Source organism: Tripterygium wilfordii, chromosome 1 (assembly GCF_013401445.1).
Source record: "Tripterygium wilfordii isolate XIE 37 chromosome 1, ASM1340144v1, whole genome shotgun sequence".
In the NCBI taxonomy this organism is placed as follows: Eukaryota; Viridiplantae; Streptophyta; class Magnoliopsida; order Celastrales; family Celastraceae; genus Tripterygium; species Tripterygium wilfordii.
Window position 1 is genome coordinate 3,738,589 of NC_052232.1, and position 15,842 is coordinate 3,754,430.

Sequence of the window (15,842 nt, forward strand, 5' to 3'; positions counted from 1 at the left end):
CACATGAGCGGATCAAAAGTTACGGGCGGTCAAAGTTGAAAAACTAAAATACTCGAACATATAAAACAAAATATTCGAACAATAAAACGAAATACTCGAACAACAAATCTGAAATATTCGAACAGATACAACAAAATACTCGACCAGATAAAACAAAATACTTGAAACAACAAATATGAAATACTGGAACATAGCACACAAAGTACCCTAAACTGCTCGAATGAATATTCGAAACCCTAAGCATTACTAGATTGAAAAATTCATACCCTAACCATTGTAGACTCGAAGCACAAATACAAAATTAAATAAAACATACCCATGAATAACCAGGTGCAGAGGGGTGATCGAATGAGGCAAAAATCGTAGATTAACAGCATCGAATACAATGAAAGAACGAAGGTGAAGAAGAGCGAAGGTGAAGAAGAACGAAGACGAAGAAGAAGAAGAACGAAGGTGAAAAGTGATGTTCTGGGAAGGGAAAATGAGTTTTGAATGAAACCATGTGGAATAAGGGTATTTGAGACACTTCCTTTCAAAAAAATGTTAGATTTCATATTTTTAAAAAAGTGGGTTAGTTTTCAAAATTGAGTTTTAAAAAGGGCTACTTTCCCAAAAAACCCAAATAAGATTTGTTCCGAAAAATATTTTAACAAATCAAAGCCTACGGCTTTGGCAGAAGAAGCGCCACCGAGATCGCCCATGCGGGTGTCACTGCCCTCAGCGTCCATCATGATGGAGACGACGTATCCCTTCTCCTTGTTGAGCCTGCGCACACGCTTGATGCCTTGTCTGTGCTAGTCGCGAGTGCCTGGCACATCTTGATGCGCGCCACATTCTTGCCACTAACTGCCAGCGCCTCCAGCTGCTCGAAGCCGCAGGTGGCAGGTCCGATAGTGCATACTAGCTTGGTCCGCCGGGTTCTCTTTAACTTTCCCAAAAATCGACACACAGAGATGATGCCAAAAATGGAATCGACACTCAAAGATGATGCAAAAGATGGATCGACGAGCAGAGATGATGCCAAACATGGAATCTGTTAAAGGTTTGATTGAAAGTCTGTTTTTTTATTCTCTCTCAAGGAGGCAATATATAAGTTACAATTAATCACCAATCAGTGATTCACGGGTATCAATTTTCCTTTGATTGAGGAAACAGGAAATCAATAAGAGAATATTATGTCGACTTGTTTAACACCCCCTTTCAAGTTGGTGCGTAGATATCTACTAAGCCCAACTTGTCCAACGAGTCATGAAATACCCTCGCAGATACGGCATGAGTTAGAACATCTGCTAATTGTTGATCTGATTTTACGAATGGAATCTCCACCAACTTATCTTCTAGTTTCTCCTTGATGAAGTGCCGATCTACCTCAACATGTTTAGTACGGTCATGTTGTACTGGATTATCTGCTATCTCCCTCGCTGCTTGATTGTCACAATATAGGTGCATTGGTTCTTTTGGCTTGAACCCAATTTCAGTGAGCAAAATCCTAAGCCACAAAAGTTCACAAATCCCTTGCGCCATCCCCCTATACTCAGCTTCTGCGGAGGACCGAGCCACTACATTCTACTTTTTGCTTCTCCATGTCACCAAGTTGCCTGCCACGAATGTAAAGTAACCAGATGTAGACCGTCGATTAACAACGTTACCAGCCCAGTCTGCATCTGTGTACCCTTCTACTTTCACATGACCATGTTTTCGGAAACATAATCCTTTGCCCGGGCTTCCCTTCAAATAACTCAGAATACGAGTAACTGCTTCCATGTGATCTTCACTTGGTGCATGCATGAATTGACTGACAACACTCACCGCATATGCAATATCGGGTCTCGTCAATGATAAATAGATCAACTTTCCTACCAACTTCTGATATCTTTCTTTGTTTGTAGGAATTTGATCCTCGTAAATACCCAGGTGATGATTTTGCACAATTGGAGTATCAGCCGGCTTGCATGCAAGCATACCAGTTTCGGACAGAAGGTCCAAAACATACTTCCGTTGTGATAGACAAATTCCCTTACGAGAGCGTGCAACTTCAATACCCAAGAAGTACTTGAGTCCTCCTAGGTCTTTCATCTCAAACTCTGACGAAAGGTGCTTTTGCAATCTCTCAATTTCTTGTACATCATCTCCTGTGACGATCATATCATCAACATATATGATAAGCAAGGTTACTTTCTTACCATTATGTTTGATGAATAGTGTATGGTCTGAGTTTCCTTGTCGATATCCATATTTCTTCATAGCTTGTGTACACCTCCCAAACCACGCTCTGGGTGATTGTTTGAGGCCATATAACGCTTTATGAAGCCTGCAAGCTTTTCCTTTTGAATCAGGGACACCGAATCCTAGTGGAAAATCCATGTACACTTCTTCTTGTAGGTCTCCATATAGGAAGGCATTTTTTACATCAAAATGTTTAAGAGGCCAATCAAAATTAGCAGCCAAAGACAATAAAACTCGAATAGTATTCATTTTTGCAACAGGAGCAAAAGTTTCCTGATAATCGACTCCGAAAGTCTGTGTGTAGCCCTTAGCTACCAGTCTGGCTTTGAACCGATCAACTGACCCATCTGCTTTGTGTTTAACTGTGAACACCCATTTGCAACCTACAGCTTGCTTACCCGAAGGAAGAGAAACTACACTCCAAGTTCTATTCTTCATTAAGGCCTCCATCTCTACTCTCATTGCTGCAGTCCATCGTGGGTCTTGTAAAGCTTCTTCCACCCTTGTAGAAATTTTTATTGCATCAATCTGGTGAACTAAAGCACAATACGATGGTGGTAATCGGTGAGTAGATACATAGTTTGTAATGTAATACTTTACTTTCTCCTCCGGAGAATACTTCTCAGGTGGTTTCCCACGATTTTTTCGAGGAGGTAACACATATGTACTTTCTACAGGACCACAATTGTAACAAGTTTCAGGGTCAGGGATACTTACCTCCGGGATATTGGTAGGACCAGCAGATCTTGGAGGTGATACTGGAGGAGGGGTTTTTTGTGCTTCATTTGCTGCACACGGCACTGTATGCAGAGTCCCTGATGTTGTAGTCTCAGCTTCATGCACTACGTCAGGCACTGTCACTGCTTCATGCATACTCACAGTTTCAATCTCAGTTGTGGGTTCTTCTAACACTGTACCGAACTGACCATAACCCTCATCATGACATTGAGGCTCCCCCTGAGGATCATGGTTGGTTCGGGTAGGGGGAAAAAATAATGAATCCTCGGAGAACGTAATGTCCATTGAGACATACATGTGACGAGAGGAAAGATGATAGCATCGGTACCCCTTCTGTTGGGGACTAAATCCAAGGAATACACACCGCACTACACAGGGATCTAGTTTACTTCGTTGATTCTTGGGTAAGTGCACATAAGCAACGCAACCAAAAACCCGAGGTTCTAAAGTTAAAGAAGAGCAAATAGAGACATGATCAGCCAATGTTGCCAAAGGAGTTCGAAAATCTAGAACTTTGGAAGGCATCCGATTCATCAGGTAGACTGCGTAGGTGACGGCATAACTCCAATATGTTTGGGGAACACTTGCACCAATCAACAGTGCTCGTGTGGTTTCAAGGATATGTCGATTTTTCCGTTCAGCAATCCCGTTTTGCTGTGGGGTTTGAGGGCATGTAGTCTCATGAAGTATGCCTTTGTCCTGGAAAAAATTAACAAGGTCACAATTTATATACTCACCACCATTATCGGAACGAAGCACCTTGATGGGGAGTGAATATTGGTTTTGAACCATGTAATAGAAAGCTTTGAATATGCCACTGACATCGCTCTTATTTTTCATCATATAGATCCAAGTCATCCTAGTGCAATCATCCACAAAGGTGATAAACCACCGAATTCCAGACAAAGTAGTAACCGGTGACGGTCCCCACACATCAGAGTGAATTAATTCAAAAGGAATAACTCGTTTATTAAAACTGATAGGATAATTAGTACGATGGCTCTTGGCCAACTTGCAGACATTACAATCTAAAGAAGACTCTGAAATATTCTGGAATAACTTAGGTAATAATTTCCGTAAATATCCAAAGGATGCATGACCCAACCTTCTATGCCAGAGCTGGATGTTTTTGACACCGGCATTATCACTACCTTGGACTTGATAAGCACGCCCTGAAGTAATATCCTCCACGTAATACAACCCCCTCCGTTTAGTACCACGCCCAATGATCTCCTGAGTCCGAATATCCTGGAGTAAGCAAAACGTAGGAAACATCAGTACAACACAATTTAACTGAGTAGTTACTTGTCCTACAGACAACAAATTACTGGATAATGCAGGTACAAGTAAGCAATTGTGTAGGGAAAGAGTATGAGTAAGGGCTACAGAACCCGCTGCAGTGACAGGGATAACACTGCCACTTGCTGTAATAATACTATCTTGAGGAGGATGAATTGTGGAATTCAAAAAAGCCGGATTATATGTCATGTGGTCTGTAGCACCAGATTCAATAATCCATCCTGTATCACGGGCTGCAGAGATAGTTAGGGCAGTGCCCATATTACCTGTATCACGGTTGTCATCTCCTTCGAAAATCATGCTGAAGAGAGATAATTCAAAATTGAGACCATCTATCTCGACAGCTGTTGAATTTGAGTGGCCGGTTGCTATGGCTGCCACTCCTGAGCTATTTTTTGCTGGATTTGTTCGTTTGTTACCCTTCCCTCGATTTTGCTTTCTTCGTTCGAGGAACCAATCTGGGTACCCATAAATTTCAAAGCAGGTTTCTTTAGTATGTCGAGTTCCATGGCAGTGGCTACATTTAAGCTTATCCTTTTCGGCTTCTTCTGAGTCACGTAGAGGCCGAGAGGTGTCTTTAGGAAAAGACTTGGTAACCATGGTCACGGATGAACTACTCTCTTTACCTCCAAGCATAGTTATCTGTCTTTGTGCTTCTCGTCGGACTGTATTGAAACACTCCTCAATCTTCGGGATTGGCTTCATCCGGAGAAGATCACTCCGGATTGAGTCAAAGCCGTCATCTAGTCCTGCAAGGAAATCATATACTCGTTCTTGTTGGATCTCTTCTTTCCGGGTTTTTATGTCGGCTGCACACACCATCTTGTTGGGACGTCGCTTATCAATTTCCTGCCAGACTCCCTTTAATTCTGCAAAATAGAGATTTACCTGGCGGCCCGCTTGCCGTGTCCTTGTTGCTTTACAACGTAGTTCATAGTATTGAGATTCATCCTCACCATCATAGAACATCTGAGAGACGCTATCCCATATCTCTTTTGCTGTTGGAAGTTCAATAAACAACCCAAGTATGTGTTGTTCCATGGTCCTCAATAACCATCCACGTACAAGGGCATCCTCTGTTCGCCATCGCAAATAGCCAGGGTCCTTCTCGTCAACCGGTTTTGTATGACCAGTGAGATACCCAAGCTTGTTTTGGCTTGCTGCATGGACCTCCATCATCCTCGACCAGATTTTGAAGTTTGTATCACCTAATCTGAAGCCGAACGCAGTCATGTTGGTGGATTCAAGAGGCCCGTTTGAACTACTCATTGTTTCATTAGAACCACTCATCGTGGTAGTTGGAATGGTTAGTGGAAGTACTCCACTGTCATCTGTCATGTCTCTTGTCTTGAGACACTACAGACTATTGTGGTTTGGGTTAAAAAGAATGAAGAAGACGAAGTGGATGGCGAGGGTTAAAGGACGCCTCTGATACCATGTTAAAGGTTTGATTGAAAGTCTGTTTTTTTATTCTCTCTCAAGGAGGCAATATATAAGTTACAATTAATCACCAATCAGTGATTCACGGGTATCAATTTTCCTTTGATTGAGGAAATAGGAAATCAATAAGAGAATATTATGTTGACTTGTTTAACAGAATCAACACGTAGAGATTTGTTTTCGATGGCTTGTATGATAACCGGAATCGCAGAGATGATTAACTAGGGTTTTCAGGTTTGTGTGGGTTATGAGTGTTTTACAGGAAAATTCTTCAGATATTTTAGGTTTTTTACATGTAAGCGTCGTTTGTTACATCGTTTGCCACATCAGAATTATCTAACAATAGTTTAGCAGTCAACCTGCCACATCAACAGGTTGACTGACCTAAATTGATAAAATCTGCCAGTGATGAAATTGGAACAAATCAAACTTTGGGTGATTAAATTGACACAATTTGATTTTCGATGATTAATTTGGAACACGGACAATCTTTCAGGGACCAAAAGTTGTATTAACTCGTATTATTGTCTCAAACAGAACCATCATATGACTCACCATGTAATAAAAGAAGCCACAAAAAATGATTTATCATTTATCAATCATGGATTTGACTCAAAATTCACACATCATATCTCAACATAATTAAAAAGCTCATATCACAAAAAAATTGTCGGTTTCAATTTTTTTTTGACATAAATTGAATTGATCGATTGGTCAGTTATTGTCAAATTTTTTTCCCCTGATTTCCTGTCAATTTTTTCTGTCGATTTTTTAAAGAAATATGTAAATATTTTTATCGAAAATTGACCATTCGGTTGGGTTTTTTTGGCTAAATTTCTACAGTCCTACCGGATAATTCTTCTCTTAAAAAAATTTATAAAAGATTAATGATTGGTCAAATTCAAATACCAATTCACCAATTAACCATTCCAATATTAATGACTGTACCCAATCTTAATGTTATGCAGCAGACCAATGAAAAAAGGTCGATTGTTAGAGACAATTGAGGAAGGCAATAAATATAAAGGAGTTTTTGAGAGAGAGAAGGAAAGGCAGGACTAATTCCAATGAATTAAATGCCAAAACAAACTTCTGTTACGCCACATATATCTCAAATCTCTCAACCCTTCCAACTCCTCATCAAGTCATCATCTCTCATTTTGAGATTTGCCGTTTCAAATGGGAAGTCAAAAGCTCACATTTTGACAATCCTATGAACAACCCATTTCCCTATAACAAATCTACATATTTAATTTTGTGTATTTCTTGAATTACCCTTTTCTATTGTGAGCAAGTAGAACCACTTGATGAGGGCTTTACTGTCTTTTAGGTTGGCTTGTAGGGAATAGGGATTGTTTTTCATCTATGGTTAAGTTTTTTCATTTATGGTTAAGCTTTTCTTCTTCATCATTCTCACCATTATTCAAGGAATTTGTTAAATATATCAACAATAGGAAGAGGGAGAGGGAGATGCATATATCCACAACAACTGGTTTCAAGAAATCTCTCTCTAACTCTTGGTAGGTAAGTTTTGTTTTTTATTTTATATTTTAACTCTGTTATCTGCTTTTCTCATCTGACTTTTTTTTTGTTTTTTTTACAATGCTTTATGTAAGAAATAATAACAATAACCCCGAATAGATTAATAACCATAACTTTATTACTCTATTCCTTAAACCTAATCTTTGGGAATGAATAAAATAATGAACAGTCTTTTCTGTATTTTGTGGGTGTTTGTCTATTGTGGGTTTGCTTCATATCTTTTGTTAAAAAAGCTTTCTTTTCTGTTGAATCTCGGTTTGTTGATGTATTGAGAGAGACAAGAAGATTATTTAATACATTTCTTCAGTACCCATCAGGCCATCAGAGATATCTGCGTATCTCAAGAACGTCAGGAAAAGATATAGACGTACAATACATAGGATTATCATAGGGATAGCCAACAGAGAGTAGATATATAGAGAGGGTTATCATCTATCTGATTGATTCTTTATTAACAGGACCTAAATGGATATTGCCTTCTGTAGATTTTAGTCTGCTTGTTCTAAAAAGGTCTGAGCTTTGATGGGTTATTTCTGTTCCTTCCTTGGTACTATGGAGGAATTCATAGCTGCGACAGCTATGTTGCTTTTCTTGGACTCTGAATCTCTCTTTTTAGTGGGAGTTATTACATCAAGTGAGGTTTCATTGTTATGTTAGTATTCAATAAATGTCAAATTTCTTGCTTCTCATCTGCAATCTGCATGGTGTTTAATTACTTTTCCTATTTGTGGATAAACTTGGTTCTGTAGGTTGGTCTTGGGTTTTTTGTTTTTTTTTTTCCATTTTGGATTTTCTTGACAAGAGCTGTTTGTTTGTTGATTCTCCTCCTAACTATGTTTCTCTAATTTTTGGTAAATCTGGCTTGCATTTATGGTTATAGTGGAGATGGTGAGTAACAATTTGATAGTTCATGATTGAACAGAGAAAAAAGGCATGACATTTGGATGGTGAAACTCTAGCAATGGCTTCAACATCTTTGAGCAAGCAGGGTCCACTTCCTGTGAAACTACCAGCCTTAAACTACATCCCTTATCCGCAACCAATGGCAAGTTATGAGGATGTTGTGGCCTTGAATAACCTCTTCATGTTTACTTTGGAGAAGCTCCATGCTGCGATGGGTACCAAATTCATGTAAGAATTTCTTTTTGATTATCTTATGCTCAATTTGTCAACCATTTATTGTTATTGATTAACCATTCAAGTTTTTCAGATTTCTGACGCCAAAATTTTATATCTTATATGCTTATTTCTTTTTCTTGTTTTTTTTTTCGTTGTGCTCTATTGTATTCATTTTTCTGGGTCTTCTTCTATTTTGCTCTCTTAGATTAGTATTCTACTAGAACATTACTACTTTCAAGCGTACTTCTAATCTACTTAGCATAGGTTACCTGCCGGAAGATGAAGAAAGTCATAAGACAGTGGTGTCTTCAGTTGATGATATTTTGTTGCAAGAAGTCCACCTCCTTGGACTGATCCAAGAAATTAGTATCTGGTCCTGAATTGTGTAGGAATTCCTTTCAGGTTTTCTTGAAATAGACCGAAGGATTAAAAAGCATGAGACTTCATTGTTTGTCTAAAGTGCATGGAAAGAATCCTTTTTACAGCCTGTTTGATCAGTATAGCATTATTGGCATCATTGATTCATTAGTATTTTTGACTGACCTTTTGACTTTGCAATAACACATGCATCAATAATTTCTTGAGACAGCCAGGAGTGGTGACAAAGACCAAATACTGTCTAGTTAATGGTTACTTAGCACTTCTCCAAATATGATGATCGTCTTGCAGAAATATATGCCAGAACAAGTCCAGTGGATCATGTCCATCACATGGTATTTGAGCAGCACAAACAATAAGATAATCTCTGGAATGTTATTTTAGATTCTACTAGTTATAACTTATAAGGAATTTCATGAGCAACATTGCGATCGAAGAAAGTTTAGCAACTTTGTTTGCCATAGTGGTTATGGATTAAAGATAGCCACAGCAAAGGATTGGTTTTGCTTGTAGAAATAAATATAAGGCTTTAATAGTGAGCTGGGCAGAGGCTTGCCAACTGAGTAGAATTGCAAGTGGGGAAGCACTTTCTTTTATTTGTGGTGTCTTTTATGGACCTCTTCAAGGGATAGACAGGTTGTTCTTTACAGCTTGGCAACAAGATTGAACCCACTGTCTTTTCATAATGTAAAACCTTTCATAATTCTTCTCGAAACAATAAAATATCATTGGCACTAGTTCTGTTGCTTCTTCCCTCTTTGATTCACTTTCAACAATTTGTTATACTGTTTGGTTGCTTTGTGTCGTAGGATTCCTATCATAGGGGGCAAAGAGTTGGACTTGCATCAACTTTTTGTGGTTGTTACTTCTCGTGGTGGCATAGACAAGGTAATGTAAAAATAGGTACAGCTAATGCATTGTTCGCTTTCCTCTCTTTTTTTCCCGTGTCCAGTTTTAAGTACAATTAATGATTGGTTTTATTTTTCAGTTTTTCCTCCGTGGGTTATTTTATTGTATGCTACATGTTGGTTGGTTAACGCATGAAGACTTAATACTGTCCTTTTGAGATGATAGACAACAGTCCTTTTAGGGAATAGTTATTCAATTATTTCTCTACTAAAATGCTGATCACAGACAAAAGGAAGAATAAATTGCCTACCAAGTTCTCATCGTAGATTATAAAGTTGTCTCAAGGATATTCTGTCTTCCTGAGTCCATAAAGCAGGCCAAAAAATGAAAACTAGTAACTTATGCAGTCATCTGTATGAGCACAATATGTGCTATTTGATGCTTCAAAATTTTGTGACATGATTTGTGCGAAGATTTCTTATGTTGTCGTAGTCATGGTTCTCTTGCTTGCACTGCCTTTGTGACAATGATACTGGGACACTGATAAATGCTTAAACTTTAGATGTTGATGAATATTATTTGCACCCTATTTTTTACTAAGTACACCCCATTCTAGTGTGTTTTTAAAGGGTTAATAGGGTGCACTTAGTAAAAAACGGGATGCAAATAATGATTTTCCTACCTCTGAAATCTATTATAGTTGCTTTAATTTTAAGATAGTCCTGGATATTTATCATTGTTTTTTTAATCTTTCTGTCAGTGTGTGAAAGGAAAACCTACAATTGGAGTGGCCATCCCATTAGTCACATCACTGTTTTCATTACATGACATTTAATAAGGGAAATTCCACCCTAATGTTTCCATGTTCTCCACTCCTTAGAAATTTCACTGTGCTATTACGTTTCTAGATTTGGTTATCATAGACATTTGCTTTTGTTCTATAAGATCTTTCATTAGTGGTTCTATCCTGTTTTTGGTAGAAGTTTAAAATAATTTTTTGATACTAGTAATCAACAATCCCATGTCTCCATAGTGTAGTAAAATCAGCAAAAATATTCCCCTATTTGATGTCAATAGTTAAGGAAAACAGTCTTGTTAGAATCATTTTAATATAGAAACTTTTCTCTTGAAGAGGCAGCTCCGCTCCATTCTTAAACTGGTATATTTTTGTGTATGACCTAACGAAGTGATTGCAGCTTGGTTTAGTATACTGATTCTGTATGATTGGATTTCCATGTAATGTTGCATTGGACTACCATTTATGACAAATCTGCATTCATATCATATTGATCGATGAGAAATATGTATCTACATGTAACTCTATTTTTCGTTCGAGTTCTAATAAAGTTGAGCGATCTGGTCAGAAAGTTACTAATGTTGTTGCAGATCATCAAGGAAAAAAGATGGAAAGAAGTGACTGCTACCTTCAACTTCCCCTCTACTGCCACGAATGCATCTTTTGTGCTGCGCAAATATTATTTTTCATTGCTTTACCACTACGAGCAAATTTATTTTTTCAAAGCCCGCAGTTGGACACCAATGCCTACTGGTATGTGCATCGAACTCTATATGCTCTGTGAATTGATGTTGTGGGTTTTTGCATAATAATTACCACAAAATCTGTTGTAGATTCTTCACAGAGCCCACCTATAGCACACCATCCAGTACAAATGACCACACAGCCTTCACCTGAAGTTCAAGCATCTGCTACGGCTACCTATCAACCACATATAAATGCAGCAGAGTTTCCTGGAGGTATTTATATTCTTATTTTTAGTTGTCCTGAGCGAAATGTATTCTTTCAGATGCCCTGTTCCTTTTCCTCTTCAAGATTTATTGACCTCTCAAATTTCTTTTGCGTCGATAATTAAATTTAAAAAATAGTCTTAGGCTTGAAGTTGGTGTTTCTCATTTTATCCTCTTCTGTTTCTTTTTTTCCCTACAGAATAACAGTGTGATATTTAATGAAAATAATTACTAGCAGGAAAACATCAACGCCAAGCTTGGCATTAGTATCCATCTTCTTTGTCAGTACTCATCTTGTGTCGGAGCTATCAGAATTATTATTATTTGCATGAGGAATCATGTAAAATTTACTTAGAGATTTTACGGAGACACTGGGTTGTGATTCTGTGGGAAGATGGTCATGGTCCTATTGCATGTATTTTTGAACATAGCAACCGGACTTGAAAATAATCTTTACTGCAAAATAATCATGCGAAATGTATCAGATCTACAGAGCCCATTCTATGGATACATAAATCTGTTTCGATCTTTTTTTGGGACCAGTTTATTGCTGCAGAAAATTTTAAAAAATTAGTTTGCTTTGATTGTTCTATTCAACTGCGGAAAAGACAATGTGCCATCCCCAAAAGTCTTTAAAGATTTTACCTCGCCTCTCCCTTTTTATCAGTCTTAGTAAATGTAGTGGTAGTGGAAGCTATTCGAAATATCTTTTAATAGTTTATCTGTTGTCTGCATGTTCTAGTTTCATTTGATCTTCAGCGCTTTCCTTTATTCTTGAATTTTTTTTTTACACAATTAACGGTTGGGGTTCTCATCCTGATTCTTATGGTTTGGGACTGATTAATTACTCATTTTTAGTCTTTTTGTCGCACCAGGGCAAACATCATCAGCGAATTCCCCAACGACAGTGGTAGGGGTCATTGATGGGAAATTTGAAACCGGTTACCTTGTTACGGTCACAGTAGGCGCAAAGAAACTTAAAGGTGTTGTATATCACACTCAACAGAACCCAGGATGGCAAGTGCCACGACATTCCAGTGTTTTAGCCAACAATGGTGATAATTCTAATACTGTACCTCGCACGCATCGTCGCCGGCGGAGGAAGAAAAGTGAGATAAGAAAGAGAGATCCTGCTCATCCAAAGCCTAACAGAAGCGGCTATAATTTCTTCTTTGCTGAACAACATGCAAGGCTTAAACCACTTCACCCTGGCAAGGACAGAGAGATCAGCAGAATGATCGGTGAATTATGGAATAAGCTACGAGAACCTGAAAAATCGGTGAGTTGACGAAAATATGAATCAATTAATGTACCTCTCTTTGAACGTGTTTCTTCACTAATGCTCTATAGCTTTACGGTATGCTTTCTTGTGTGCCTTATCCAGGTGTATCAGGAGAAAGCTATCAAAGATAAAGAAAGATACAGAATAGAAATGGAGGATTACAGGGAGAGATTGAGGACTGGTCATGTCATCAGCAATGTCGTGCCTCTACAACAACGGCTTCCTGGAGAAGTTGTAGATATGATGGAAACATATGTGAAGGCTGAGGAAATCAATGGAGGCGACTCTCAGACACTGGACGATGAGAGTATTTCTGGCGGAAATGATTCTGAAGATGATGAAATCGTTGAAGAAACGTCTTTGGGGATGGGAGTAGGTGCTGCATCTAGCAACGTGGGAAGCGAGGCTTTAGCTGAGCAGGCTACTTTTGATCTGCACAACAGAGAAGAAAAGGCTGTAGAAGATGAACATGTTGACAGAAACTTAGCTGACGATATGGCTGAGACAAAGAAAGAATCATTGCCGTCTAGCAATGAAGAATAAATTTGAAAGGACATGCTGGGGGCCAAGTTTTACTAGAATAAGAAGGAAGAAACACCATTAGGGATAAAGTAGTAGTAAAATGTAGTTCCATACTTACATTTGTTTATGGTATGTTACCTTTTAATTCGTTTTCTTCTGTATTTTTCGCTGTCGTTTCCGAAGTTGGCACAACGTCCTGGTAAGGCAGCAGAGGTGCGGAAGTTATTGGATGACTTCTGGCAATTTTGTAGCAGAGGTTTTTGATGCTGTTATTGAACTTGGCCAGAGTGAGAATGTTTGGTGAATTAATATTTGATTTTTCCACTGAGATCTTTGTGTATGGTTGGTGAATTAATAATTTTTACAATTTTTCCACTGATGTTTGGTGAATTAAAGTTACTAAACATTTAGGCGTCATTAATGTTAAAAAATTGTAATACACCGTGTTGAATAGCGTCAAATGTCATTTCGGTAAAAAAAAAAAAAGAGAAAGAAAGAGTGTTATAGGGGTATTTAAAATGTCATCTTTTTTGTTTAACCGTTAATAATCTATTAATAATTAATAGTATGGAAATGCACTCATTTCCTAAGCATTGACCCCTTTTATGATTTATGATATTATCGGAGTGAATTGAAAGATTTAAAGAATGACAACAACTAGGCTCTTCTAGTAACAAGTAAACTCTTTGTATGTAAAAGGTACCCATATTTTTTTTCTAGATAAAGGCCAATTACAAGGTCTAAGACGTCCCAAAAACACTTGATAATGATCTATTTTGTCAGCTTAGTTGGGTGAGTGTTATAGTGGTATTTAAAACATTTGGCCCTAAATGTTTTATTCTATTTCAATATGGCTCCTAATTTCATATTTACAATTACTCACCAAATATCAAGATCAATTCAAATTATCCCATAAAAATCTAGGGTTTTACAAAACCTGCATAAAAGAACAAAATCAATGTTAGGAGACTAGTACCAAAGTAAGTATGCATAGATTCTAAAATCTTTCCTCCTTTTTTAGACCAAAAAAAGTTTAATGGGGGCTATAGTAAAAGAAACTTTAGTTGCAATGCTAATAAAATCAAAATACATAAAACCCACATGAAGATACACATAATTCATAATTCAGGCTATATATCTTCAAGTGATTTGGGGAGAAAATCACTCGCACAATATTGTTTACTTCGGGTTTCACACCAGGACAAAGTTAAAACGTGCTTACTAGTTAAGGATGTGATAACCCATATAATGATAGCTCATATAAAGCATTTCATAGCTTCCCACCCAAGCTACGTGGGACGGAGGAATGACCAATCACCTTCTACGGGACCGTCGGTATCAGAAGACATTCTACTTAGCTGAACAGCATCAACGTATGATGTCATCATCCCTTGATGACTACTTCTCTTGCCTTGAACATTTATAATTTCAGATCCAACTCTGTTCTGATCCAATTCAAACTGCCACTCTTTTCTTGCTATACCTGTGCTGCTGTCATGGCTGCTCAAACATTTGACATTTGTTTTTGGCGAAGAGTCTGCATCGTTAGGCTTTATACGGCCCGAAAGACCCTTTGAGATTGCTTGCAACTTTGATTCTAGAAGAGCAGCTGTTGTTCCGTTCAACGAATTAGGGGACTTAAGTTGATCCTTTAGATCTGGAAAATTCAAATGTGCATACTCTCCCCTTAACATATATGCTGCTGTGTCATATGCAATGGCAGCCTCCTCTGCGGTGTCGAAAGTCCCTAACCAAACCCGCGTCCGATTTCTCGGTAACCTTATCTCTGCAACCCATTTTCCCCAATGCCTTTGCCTGACACCCCTAAATAGCTTCCCCGGCGACGATGTTGTTGTCGTTGTTTGATTCTGTATCCTTCGTCCGGTGTACTTCATGGGCTGCGTCTTCGTCGCGCCAAGCCAGTGCTCATCGTGAGTTCTTGAAGGGTAGTTTGTCAAATTCTGATGAACTTGACTAATTTGTGCAATATTGGAGTTTGAAGGGCTTGGAGACAGCGACAAAGGTTCAATCTTTTGATCCTTTAGTCTTGTCGATGGAGCCAAATCGGCGAATTTTGATGCATTGTTTGTAAGTGATGGGGGAGAAGGTGGTTCAGAAACATGGGATTGTTCTAGTTTTGGGAATGATTCTGAGTAATTCACGGAAACGAAGCTCTCTGCATTTGCGGGCAACGACAATGCTGATTTCATGCCACTGCTACTACCATTGTCGACATAATTAGTACCCCAAAATATTGAATCACTGAAGAATTTGGATCCAGTTTCCATGCCATGGAAATAAGATTGCAAGTCCTTGTTCATGAAGGTTTCTGTTTTGGGAAACTGATCCTCCATAGCCATTTTTTGGTGAAAAAAAACAAAGCAAAAGCAGAGGAAGAAGAGAATTGAAGCAAAAAATGAAGGTGGTAGATGTGCTTTATATTAAGTGTGAGAAGGTATGAATATACGTGTATATATATATATATAAATTCTCTTATGAGATCTCATAAAAAGAGGTCCTAACATGAAGTTATAACTTTTAGGATTCAAAATATTTTTGTCAAAATTTAGGAAAAATATATTTGTATTTTAACCGGTCTTATGAACCCAACGATACATTTTTTGTTCGAAACAAAATTAGCATGATAATTCTGGATCATTGGATATAAAAGACATTTCATACACATTTTAGGTTGCTTTTG

The 15,842-nt window shown here is 38.1% G+C and overlaps 2 protein-coding genes across 2 annotated transcripts; one reads left to right on the top strand and one right to left on the bottom strand.

Annotated features, from left to right (window-relative positions):
- The first annotated feature begins 7,081 nt into the window (after window positions 1–7,081).
- On the top strand, window positions 7,082–13,458 carry LOC119997001 (high mobility group B protein 15-like). The gene is made up of 7 exons (XM_038843777.1): window positions 7,082–7,223; window positions 8,168–8,376; window positions 9,552–9,630; window positions 10,978–11,140; window positions 11,221–11,346; window positions 12,213–12,616; window positions 12,722–13,458. The coding sequence occupies exons 2-7, from the start codon at window positions 8,207–8,209 to the stop codon at window positions 13,160–13,162; spliced, it is 1,383 nt and encodes a 460-aa protein (XP_038699705.1). The 5' UTR covers window positions 7,082–7,223; window positions 8,168–8,206; the 3' UTR covers window positions 13,163–13,458.
- A 741-nt stretch (window positions 13,459–14,199) lies between these two features.
- LOC120003376 (ethylene-responsive transcription factor ERF062-like) lies at window positions 14,200–15,562 on the bottom strand. Its single transcript, XM_038852344.1, has one exon. It carries the CDS (start codon window positions 15,499–15,501, stop codon window positions 14,431–14,433), a length of 1,071 nt encoding a protein of 356 aa, XP_038708272.1. The 5' UTR covers window positions 15,502–15,562; the 3' UTR covers window positions 14,200–14,430.
- Window positions 15,563–15,842: the final 280 nt, after the last annotated feature.

What these genes read in the sequence shown, in the direction of transcription:
- LOC120003376 (XM_038852344.1), bottom strand. Translation starts at nt 15,501, where the DNA reads ATGGCTATGGAGGATCAGTTTCCCAAAACAGAAACCTTCATGAACAAG.
- LOC119997001 (XM_038843777.1), top strand. Translation starts at nt 8,207, where the DNA reads ATGGCTTCAACATCTTTGAGCAAGCAGGGTCCACTTCCTGTGAAACTA. An exon ending in CTCGTGGTGGCATAGACAAG is followed by an intron (nt 9,631 to 10,977) that starts GTAATGTAAAAA and finishes ATGTTGTTGCAG; the next exon opens with ATCATCAAGGAAAAAAGATG. An exon ending in TTGGACACCAATGCCTACTG is followed by an intron (nt 11,141 to 11,220) that starts GTATGTGCATCG and finishes AATCTGTTGTAG; the next exon opens with ATTCTTCACAGAGCCCACCT.